The sequence below is a fragment of the Magnolia sinica genome, chromosome 2 (genome assembly GCF_029962835.1).
Source record: "Magnolia sinica isolate HGM2019 chromosome 2, MsV1, whole genome shotgun sequence".
NCBI lineage: Eukaryota > Viridiplantae > Streptophyta > Magnoliopsida > Magnoliales > Magnoliaceae > Magnolia > Magnolia sinica.
Window position 1 is genome coordinate 65000823 of NC_080574.1, and position 11872 is coordinate 65012694.

Here is an 11872-nt window from a genome sequence, read left to right on the forward strand (position 1 = left end):
AGGTTACAGGTTTAGGTTAAAGCTATAGGTTATAGGTTTAGGTTAAGGTTTAGATTTAGGTTTAAGGATTTGAGAATACATTTAGGTTTTGGGTTTAGGTTTAGGTTATAGGTTACATGTTTAGGTTTATGTTTAGGTTTATGCTATAGGTTATAGGTTTAGGTTAAGGTTTAGGTTTAAGTTTAGGTTATAAGCTATAGGTTTAGGGAATTGAGAATAGGTTAAGGTTTAGGTTTAGGAAATCGGGTTTGGGTTCGGGTTCGGGTTTAGGTTTGAGTTTTCAAGTTTAGGTTTAGGTTTAGGTTAGGGAGTTGAGATTAGGATTAGGTGTAGTGTCACGCCCCGAAATTCGGCACCTGGGTATATCCGACCCCGATTCCGTACCCGCAGGCATGACTTATGTTTTGTATGTTTACACTTCATATTCCACGCATATATTGACAAAATAACCTCATTCATAAAATATAACAATCCAAAATTTTAATAATTAAACATTTATTTAAAGAAAAATGTCCATGTTCCGACTATTCAAGATTATCATCAAACACATATCATCGTAATGTTGTCATACTAAATGTTCATTACACTTATTTAGAAAATGGTAAAGAAACAAAATAAATAAAAGAAAATCTCTTTAAGCTCCTCCATGTGATCCTGATCCTGAAATTTTTAAAATCCCAACAGGGTAAGCTGCGAAGCCTAGTGAGTAATCTCAACACAGGTTTCAAAATAACCTCATATAACATGAATAAAAGTATTAAAAGATACAATATCTATTTAGGTAAAACAACAAATGAGGAGATCTAATAAACACCAAATTTCAACGTAATTTCAAAGAAACATGAATGAATGAAATCAACATATGATATACTCCATAATAAAGGTGTGGTTTATTCTTTTTAACACCAGGGCCAGTTTACACCGGTTGGCCAACACCCGCGCCAATACAACACCTAGCCTGACAATGGGAACCTCTTGCATGACATGCTCACCCATCCAAAGGGCACTTGGTGAGGGACCCATTTGTACGCTAGTTGGTCAGACTACTACCCTACCGAACCTGGCAGTGGGAACCTTTTGCAATCCTGACATGCTCACCCACTCAATGGGTACGGTAGATGTTCCAAAAGGTACCAATTGGGTTTCTGGGACTTTCAACCCAAGGGTCTTGATCGCCCCACCTATTTACGCTTTAGGGATTTTCAACCCAGAGGACTTGATCGCCGCACCTATTTTCTGGTGTTTCATAACTATTTTAATGATGCATGATTTTAATATTACACAAATCAAATATTTTTAAAAACATTTAACGACTCCTATTGATCAATTCATAATACGTGATGTGCACAATTTATTAAATTTAAAACAAAATTGTTAATCAATGTAAATTGCATATACATGATTAAAGTTCTACAAAAAAAGAATTTAATAATAGTAAAAATAAAAATAAATAAACATGCAATATAATTTATTTGATTTAAGAATCCAAAATTTATAAACTCAAGATTTTTGAAATCATATCATGTTAATTAAAATAAAGACAACTGAACGACAAAAATTAAAATGACATGTTTAAATCTATAGTAAGCAATTAAAATAAGTAATAAAAATTAAACAAACAACAAAATATATAAGATGGGCAAGTAAGATCTATTTATTTGAATGAATGAATAATTAAATAATAAAAAAAAATCAAGTGAGAGAAAACTCACTTTTTTCTTAAAAAGTATATATATATATTTTTTCTTTTCTTCCTCTTTCTTCCTTTTTCTCTCTCCTCTTTTCTTCCTTCCTTTTTCTCTCTCTCTTCTCTCTCTCCCTCTCTTTCCAACGTGAATGTCTAGCAACCTTTTTTTTTTTTCTTCTCCTTCTCTTCTCTCTCCTCACTCTTCTCACGTCCCTACACTTGCTCTTTATCTCTCCTCACGTCACACACTTCCTCACTTTTCACACTCACATCTTGGTTAAGAGCGATCCTCTGATTTATAGTGTTGTTGTAGGCACGTGCATTAAAGAAACTCTCACCTTTATTACTACCGTTTTCATTTTCTTTTGGCCATGTTTTTTTTTTTTCCTTTTCGTTTATAGTCATTTACTGTCTAGTGTATACATGTACCATGCATTTCACAACTGCCACGTGTGCCACACACATTTGTCAAATGTGTGTACATGCCACACATGTGTAAGTGTGTGTGCCTCATGCATGTGCCACATGTGTGTGCATGTGATACATGCGATGTATTTGATGCATGTATGCCACGTGTGAAAGGTATGTGTGCATGATGTGTTTAGTGCATGTGTGTGATTGGGATGTATTTGATGGTACATGGATGATGTAGATGGATGGATGGATCAATGTATAATAGATGGACGAATGGATGTATGGGTAGATGGATGGATAAATGTACGGCAAGATGAGATCGAAGAATGGACTTTGTTATGTACCTGTGGATTATTGGTGAGATGGACTGTCAGTTTAGATGGATGGTAGATGGATGGACAAGTATTCTGATGATTTCACCATTTGGACGGTTTGATGGTTGTATTGTTGGATGGATGGTTAAATATAGGGTTGGATTTATTAGTTAACGAACAGTTGGATTGGATATGTCCAAATTAATGGTTGAGATTGAACCAATTGATCTTGTAGATCGATGGTCATATCAGGCTAATTGGGTACATTGGTCAATGGTTAAAATTTGACGGTCAAGATTTATTTGGGTTATTACATGTAGGCTTATGTTTAGGGATTTGAGAATACATTTAGGTTCTAGGTTTATGTTTAGGTTATAGGTTTTAGGTTTAGGTTTAGGTTTAGGTATAAGTTTAGGTTTCAGTTTATGTTATAAGCAATTAGTTTAAGGAATTGAGAATAGGTTAAGGTTTAGGTTTAGGAAATCGGGTTCGGGTTCGGGATCGGGTTTAGGTTTTGGTTTTCAAGTTTAAGTTTAGGTTTAGGTTAGGGAATTGAGATTAGGATTAGGTGTAGGTTTAGGTTTAGAGATTTGAGAATACATTTAGGTTTTAGGTTTATGTTTAGGTTATAGGTTATAGGTTTAGGTTAAGGCTATAGGTTATAGGTTTAGGTTAAGGTTTAGGTTTAGGTTTAAAGATTTGAGAATACATTTAGGTTTTAGGTTTAGATTTAGGTTTAGGTTATAGGTTACAGGCTTAGGTTTAGGTTTAGGTTTAGGTTTATGCTATAGGTTATAGGTTTAGGTTAAGGTTTAGGTTTAAGTTTAGGTTGTAAGCTATAGGTTTAGCGAATTGAGAATAGGTTAAGGTTTAAGTTTAGGAAATCGGGTTCGGGATTTGAGAATAGGTATAGGTTATAGGTTTTGGTTAAAGTTATATGTTAAGGTTAAGGTTATAGGTTTAGGTTTAGGTTTAGGTTAGGTTATAGGTTTTTGGTTAAGGTTTAGGTTATAGTTATAGGTTTTGGGATTTAAGAATAGGTTTAGGTTATAAGTATAGGTTTAGGTTAGGTTATAGGTTAACGTTTAGGCTTAGGAAATCGGGTTCGGGTTCAGGATTGGGTTTAGGTTTGGGTTTTCAAGTTTAGGTTTAAGTTTAGGTTAGGGAGTTGAGATTAGGATTAGGTGTAGGTTTATGTTTAGAGATTTGAGAATACATTAGGTTTTAGGTTTAGGTTTAGGTTATAGGTTATAGGTTTAGGTTTAGGTTTAGGTTTAGTTTTGGTTTTGGTTTTGATTTAGGTTATAGGTTATAGGTTTAGGTTTTAGGTTTACGTTTAGGTTTTGATTTATGTTATAGGTTATAGGTTTAGGTTAAGGTTTAGGTTTAGGTTATAGGTTTTGGTTATAGGTTATAGGTTTAGGTTAAGGTTTATGTTTAGGTTATAGGTTTTGGAATTTGAGAATGGGTTCGGGTTTAGGTTATAGGTTTTGGTTTTGGTTTTGGTTATAGGTTTTGGGATTTGAGAATGGGTTCGGGTTTAAGTTATAAGTTTTGGTTTTGGTTTTGGTTTAGGTTATAGGTTTTTGGATTTGAGAATGAGTTATGGTTTAAGTTTAGGAAATCAGGTTCAAGTTCGGGATTGGGTTTAAGTTTGAGTTTTCAAGTTTATGTTTAGGTTTAGGTTAGGGAGTTGAGATTAGGATTAGGTGTAGGTTTAGCTTTAGGGAATTGAGTTTAGCTTATATGTTTAGGGAAAGCTTAGGTTTAGGTTATAGGTTTTGGGATTTGGGAATAGTTTTAAGTTATAAGTATAGGTTTAGGTTAGGTTATAGGTTAAGGTTTAGGGATTTGAGTTTAGGCTATAGGTTTAGGTTTAAGTCTAGGTTTAGGTTTAAGGAATTGAGTTTAGGTTATAGGTTTAGGGAAAGGTTAGGTTTAGGTTATAGGTTTTGAGATTTGAGAATAGTTTTAGGTTATAAGTATAGGTTTAGGTTAGGTTATAAGTTAAGGTTTAGGGATTTGAGTTTAGGTTATAGGATTAGGTTTAGGTTTAGGTTTTAGGTTTAGGTTTAGGTTTGGGTTTTGGGATTTGGTTTTGATTATATGTTTTGATTTAGGTTATAAATTATAGGTTTAGGTTTTAGGTTTTGGTTTTAGGTTTAGGTTTGGTTTAGGTTATAGGTTTTGATTTAGGTTATAGGTTAATGGTTTAGGTTATAGGTTTTTGATTTGAGAATGGGTTCGGGTTTAGGCTATAGGTTTTGGCTTTGGTTTAGGTTATAGGTTTTGGTATTGGTTATAGGTTATGGGTTTAGGTTTAGGTTTAGATTATGGGTTATAGGATTTGAGAATGCATTTGGGTTTAGGATATAGGTTTTGGTTTTGGTTATATGTTTTGATTTAGGTTATAGGTTTAGGTTTTAGGTTTAGGTTTAGGTTTAGGTTTATGTTTAGGTTTAGGTTTAGGTTATAGGTTGAGGTTGAGGTTGAGGTTGAGGTTTAGGAAATTAAAAATAGGTTAAGGTTAAGGTTAAGGTTAAGGTTAAGGTTCGGGTTCGGGATTGGGTTTATGTTTGGGTTTTCAAGTTTAGGTGTAGGTTTAGGTTAGGGAGTTAAGATTAGGATTAAGTGTAGGTTTAGGTTTAGGGATTTGAGAATACATTTAGGTTTTAGGTTTAGGTTTAGGTTTTAAGTTAAGGTTTAGGTTTAGGTTAAAGTTGAGGTTTAGGTTATAGGTCATAGGTTTTGGTTTAGGTTAAGGGTATGGTCCCTGCAAATACAGATATAAACACGACCATCTGGCGCAAATGGCCACGCCCTTCCAATGCTGTCCATAAAAAATAGATAGCTTCATCATGGTCATAATAGCGGTTCCCTCTCTCCAAGGAACCCCGCTCTTCCGAATAGCTCCGACGCACATCCGGGTCTGCTCCATTAATTTCGAGTTAATACATAAACATGGTCTGTCCAAATGGTCAGACCACTCCAATGTTGTCCATTTGGATAGACCACTGCAATGTTGTCCATAAGAGATGGACAGCTTCATCATGGTCATAACAGCGGTTCTCACCTTCCAAGGACCCCCACTCAACATCCGGATAGCTCCGACGCACATCCGGGTCTGCTCCATCAATTTCGATCTAATACATTTAAAAACAACATAATTGTATCTAAAAGCATTTGGATACCTAGGGAAGGCCTCCCATATTCGTATTGTTGGTTACCCATCCCTTTGTCTATAAGCCACAATCGACCAACACTTTCTATTGCTACCTGTACTCTGAAACCAACACAAATATAACTGGGAAACAATATAAGGAATAAAAAAATGAATTTACCTGTACACATCATTAAATGTTTCCCTATAAGGAGGTGATATTATATCTTTGATAGCCACAACCTGTATGACACATTATTAAATGTTTCCCTATAATGCAACCTATATATAGATCCATGCAACCGATACATGGATCTATATATATCCGCAAATATATGCACATGATTAGGTGTAGGTTTTAGGTTATAGGTTATAGGTTATAGCTTTAGGGAATTGAGGATAAGTTAAGGTTTAGGTTTAGGAAATCGGGTTTGGGTTTGGGGTCGGGTTTAGGTTTGGGATCATGCATACATACATACATGCATACAAACATGCATGATGATACATCCATTCATCCATGCATGCATACATACATACATAAACACGTGCATGATGATCCATCCATCCATGATCTAACAATCCATCCATCTATCCATGCATGCATACACACATGCACACACATGCGTGATGATCCATCCATCCAGTCTTCCATCCATGCATGCATACATACATACATATACACACACATAAATCCATCCATGCATGTATGCATGCATACACACATGCATAATCTGTCCATCCATGCATGCATGCATACGTTTCATCCATCCATGTGTGCATGCATACATATACACACATACATACATGTGTTTTAAATTTTCCACTCTTCAGAAAAATGAAAAACGAAAAAACAGAGAATTTGTATTAAAAATATAAAAATAAAAAATAAAAAAATCCATTACTAGCCATTAAACCCTGTCAAAATGGCCATTGTAGCGGGGTTAAAACAAAAAAGTGGGACCTGTTATAGTAGCCATTATAAGAAAGCTTTACAATAGACATTATCAATGAAGATGATCTCCATTCCTTGTAGATTTTATGTATGGATTTCTCCTTACATTTCTGTCAAGATGGACCACTCATACAATGATTTTGGATCCAGTTGAGGTAGCATGAGCCTCCTAGACTCCACATTGCTGGTCGTATGATTTCATGATAGGCTTGTTTATATTTTCCAGCAATGCATTTTCCTTCCATGAGACTTTCCTAGTCATAGAGTGTTTCAATTTCTACTCGTACCATCATTTCTATAATCCATAAAATCCCACAGATATAAACAGACATAGAATGTTTCAGTGACTTAAAAGGTCCCCTTGAAAGAGAAGTTACAACACAAGAAGGTAATATGTTCAGCAAGTGTTTTTAAAGATCATGGAAGAAAGGCTGGCTTCATGGGAAGTCATCAAGAGACAAGTTCTCGACAGATCCAAAGCTGGTCGTGGACTGAAGCCTTCCGTTCCAAAGATCTATCGGAAATTCCGATGAGAAGGCATCGTTGAGGAGGAACCCCATGCACATCTCATCTGTAACTAGAAGATTTACATGGAAGTAGCTTGATTTACTTACCCCCATGTTGGGCACCAGCTGATCATCGACAGTGTTAGCATTGAAAAAGCCATTCTTTGAAGAAGCAGGAGGTGCCTCCCGGTTTAAAGTCTTCTTTGCTCGAATAATCTGACAATTCAAAAACAAATTACTGTTAACCTATGTGGCTATTGGTCAGTAGTCGGAGGTGACTAAGCTGAATCAGACAGACTATCAGTTGAGGAAAGAGAGAGAGACAGAGAGAGAGAGAGAGAGACGCATTACATATTTCTGTTTGTGGTCATCTCTATATAACATGATGAAGTCTCCAAGTCGTAAGCCATGTGATTTAACAAACTCTCCTGAAATAAATTCAGAAGAAAGAAATTTGCATGTTATAACAGTGATTGAACTGTAGATGACAATGATCTTTGCTTGCAAGGCAGATGTATGGTATTCAAAAACAGTAACACAACTGCATTATGGCCATTAGATAATGGTAATGTTGGGACCCATTGGGCGATACAGGGCTATAACACCCATTCCAAAAAAAAAAGGCCTGTAACAGGCCAATACGAAGCCACATAGATTTCCTTCCTTTAAAAGAAATATTGACCATTACAGGGCTGTAACGGGCATAAGGCTGGCCAATACAGTTAGTCAGTTACCGTTATAGAATTCCTAGAGCTCACTAGTGTTCTCTAGGACATACATCCGACTCTTGTTGTTTGGCCAAAACCTGCATCAGAAAAGGGTATGAGCATCAAGCAAGAGCATATGCTGACAAGAAGAAACCCAACAAAATAAAGAAAGAGATTTGATGTCCACAAACACTTTGATCAGTATTAATACATCGTGAGTATCACATTCATTTTCCATTTTTAAATTGAAATAGTACATAAATTTACTAATTCAAATCCAGAAAAGAAAAATAGATGTATAAATTTGATCATGGTGGTTGTAGTAAATAGTGCCTCCCATCAAGAAAATGCACCTGCTTTTCCAAATTTGGTATGCACTTGATCTTGGTGGATAAAACAAATAGGAGGCAATGAACTCAAACCTGTACTTGAAGCTCCACACTTGCGAAGTGTCCATGTCATCCATACTCATCAAGATCGCTTCCCTCGAAGTAAGGATTGGGAGGTGGGCTTTAGCCCCCTTCTGAAATCCAATTTCATAATTGATCTCCCATTAAAGTTCCAAGATCACGCTTCTAGTCATGGAACAGAGGTGATAATAACACACCAATAAAGGATCACACACACACATAACCACACATGCATGCAGACATTGACAGGCGCACATGCACACACACACAAATCTCTACATGTGAACATGCAAAGCTTAAAGTGAAAAAGATTGTGTGCACCAAGTGTTCACTGAGAATTGGTTTGCTCGCATCTCCTACCATCCTTAAATGGTGGGTGGGTACCTCAACACACATTTGAAATGGAATATTCATGTTGAATTAAAAAAAAAAAAAAAAAAAAAAAAAATGATTGAAGAACCACTCTAGCACAGGCAACCCCCCTTCTTTGAAGAAACTAATGACAGATTCAGTTTCAAAGATGGTAACTCATGCTTAATGAATGAATATCATATTCTTCATGCAGCAATATCTACAAAAATCTTATTAGAGTTGCTTGTTGTCACAAACCCTTGGCTAGGTAAAGTGTGCTATATAAAACCATCCTTGTAATAACCTTCTTCTTGGTTTTTTTACCCTTTTGCTGCTGGTATAAGTACTAGCTAATGTTAGCTACCCATACCAACAACTGTCAACTAATATTATTTCTAATCAAAGGATTCAAAGAGCCATGAAAAGGATTAAAGACATTAAGAAAAAGATGTTTTCAACTACTTTTATCAAGCCAGAGTGCCTCAATAGGGCCTTTCCTTTGCCTTTCAATACAGTGGAGATGGTTGAAATGAAAAAGAAAGAAAATAAATAAATAAAATCAAAACTCCAAACAATGAGATCTGAAAGGAAAACAGATCTAGGTGAACAACACTTGTCAAAGATCTAGGCCGTTCATCAAGAAGGGTGCATTGTAAAATAAAATACAGCAGCATACACTATGGATTCCAAAACGAATATGTCAATGAAAAGCCATTCGATCAACATACTATAATGGAAGAAAACTCCAGCATACCCAACTCATCAAAAAATTAAAAAGAAAAAGAAAATTAATGAAAAATAATGATGAACATGTGAATCAAGTGTTTAAGAGTGGAGGTCATTGAACCAACTCCTTTTCTACTCATTTGATTTTGCAATTTGGAGGACCCTAAAACTCTTTTGCATCAGCTTGTCCTAGCCAAAAACCATAGCTGTTATTCAAAATTGGCTTCTATAATGATAGAGGCCGGATACTTTAGAAGGAATATCACCAAAGGGTGCTTTGAATAATCCAGTGGGCTATGTTGTCTGATGGAATTTGCAGTTATAAGACGTGAAGACTTTGAAAAAGGCTGCCAGAAGTGATAGATGATAGATGGAGTAGGATCTAAAGGAAACTTAAAGTTTTCATAAAGAATCTGCTTCCCATGCATCATCTACCTCTCATATACCAATCTCCCATATAAGAATATACTCAGTTAATTAATACGCATGCACCAACATTGATCATGGACTAGTTGCAAATGAAAGGTTAGCAAATATGAGAAGCATATGAGAAATAGCTGCATGTTGAACACATTGAATATGCAAATTTTAGCATGATAAATTTATCATGGTCGATAACTTCAAATCACCCACACAATCAAAAGCTTATCTTAAGACCATAGCAGCTAGTAAATTCCTCCAATCTCATGCTGTCAATAAATTTTAGTTTTTTAAAATCGCTGTTTAGATAAAATTACATGCTCCATTCCATTCTTATTCATTCATCATTTTGATTAAAAAAATTGAGACGCATATTTTGAACTGCAATTGTACATAACAATTGGTTGTTGAAAGAGGCCCAAATATAACAATGATGATACTTTGAATTGAGTGGGCCTAAATAAATAGACCAGTCTCCACAAATTGCACAGATTGGATTATCCAACAGATCCAACTGGCGAGCTTTTCCCATGCTGTAATCCATTTAGAAGTCATCAGACAGGATAGATAAGACAACCCAATTGGTGATATCATCTACAGAGGCCCGACCACAGTAGAACCTATCCCACAAACGGTTCAGGTGCTAATGGTGTCCAATGCAAGTGCAGTGCAGCAGTCATGGAAATTCATGCCATGCAATCCAACCAGATTTTGTCTAATTTAAAATACCATAGTTCGAGTGAACTCACAATCATTGATGCCGGTAAGGGCCATCAAGCAAAAAACTTCTCGTTCCTCTGCATCCTGAAGGGCCCTCGCATATGCTCATCACTATCAAACGCTGATGGGTCGATCTCCACACCCAATTCATCCTCACTCGGGGCCCGTCCATGCATATCGAATGCATCTTCACCATCATCAATGCTCCCAGCATCATTCCCATCATCATTCGGATCATCACCAGCTTCATCTTCATAAACATAACCACCACTATCAGAACTTCCATAACCGCTTCCATCACTGCCATTCATTCTAAGCATCATATACGCCCTTTCCTGGCCCATAAGCAACAAAACCCAATCAACAAAAAAGATAGAGAATGAAAGAAGGAGCTGATTCAAGAAAACCCAAACCCTAAACAGAATAACGGCGAACCTGTTCTTGAAGTGTACGGGCGAGGGCCAGATCGGCATCAACTTGGCTGAGGCTGGTGAAGGGCGCACGGGAAGGCTGTCGAGATGAGGGGATGGATTCGGGTTTCGGTTCGGACTCGGAGTTAGGGTTTTCTTCGTTGGGTTTGTTGCCATGGTTAGATTCTTTGGCGTTCTCCATGTAGATAAGAAAAGAGAGAAGAGAACCCTAAAGCTTGGATCAGAGAAAGAGATTGGAGGAGATGTGGGTTAGGGAACGGAGAGAGAGATCGAGAGCGAGAGAGAGGGAGGGAGAGATTGGGATTTGGGGGTTTTTTTGGGCGCGGCTCTGTTTTTGAGCGCCCGCCCAAATTTAGGCCGTGATCAGTCCAGGCTCTGTGGGCCCTACCGTGATGCGTGTCAAACATCTACCCTATCAGTCAGATGCACCATCCATGGTGGGCCCAGGGATTAAAAATCAAATCAATCTATTACTTGTGTGAGCCACACCACATACAAAAGTTGAGAGGGGTTACCCTCCATTAAAACATTCATAACTATTTTTTGGGCCCACTGAGATGTGATTCACAAATCCAGCCCATCCATTATGTGTGTGCCACTTGGATGAGGGGTCATATCAAGTTTCAAACGCATCCAAACTTCAGGTGGGGCCTACCAAGTGCTTTTATATGTTTTAGGCATGTCTTCACATGATTTTAGATGGTATGGCCCACCGGAGTTCCATATACGGCTGATTTTTGGGATATCCTATAATTTAAAAGGGACCCATCAAATGCACGGTGTTGATGTTTGACACATGTCATGGTGGGGCCCACACAGCTTGACCTCATGGGGACGGCTTGGATTAAACACAAAGGTCAAGCTGTGTGGGCCCCACCATGACATGTGTCAAACATCAACACCGTGCATTTGATGGACCCCCTTTAAATTATGGGATAGCCCAAAAATCAGCTGTATACGGAACTTAGGTGAGCCATACCATTTAAAATCATGTGAAGAAATGACTAAAACATATAAAAGCACTTCGTGGGGCCCACCTGAAGTTTTTATGCGTTTGAAACTTGGTTTGACTCC

General features: G+C 37.0%; 1 protein-coding gene and 1 long non-coding RNA gene across 2 annotated transcripts; both read right to left on the reverse strand.

The window, feature by feature from the left end:
• Positions 1–7128: 7128 nt before the first annotated feature.
• LOC131229141 (uncharacterized) lies at positions 7129–8251 on the reverse strand. Its single transcript, XR_009163186.1, has 3 exons — positions 7792–8251; positions 7385–7461; positions 7129–7249 (listed from the first exon to the last, which is right to left on the reverse strand). It is a non-coding gene; the product is annotated as an uncharacterized LOC131229141 (long non-coding RNA).
• A 2169-nt stretch (positions 8252–10420) lies between these two features.
• Positions 10421–11036, reverse strand: LOC131225666 (E3 ubiquitin ligase BIG BROTHER-related-like). The gene is made up of 2 exons (XM_058221236.1): positions 10803–11036; positions 10421–10702 (listed from the first exon to the last, which is right to left on the reverse strand). The coding sequence occupies exons 1-2, from the start codon at positions 10977–10979 to the stop codon at positions 10421–10423; spliced, it is 459 nt and encodes a 152-aa protein (XP_058077219.1). The 5' UTR covers positions 10980–11036.
• Positions 11037–11872: the final 836 nt, after the last annotated feature.

Excerpts from the sequence above, each read along its gene's own strand:
- LOC131225666 (XM_058221236.1), bottom strand. The coding sequence starts at position 10,979 with ATGGAGAACGCCAAAGAATCTAACCATGGCAACAAACCCAACGAAGAA. Across the intron at positions 10,703-10,802 it reads CCCGTACACTTCAAGAACAG|GAAAGGGCGTATATGATGCT; the intron begins GTTCGCCGTTAT and ends CTTATGGGCCAG.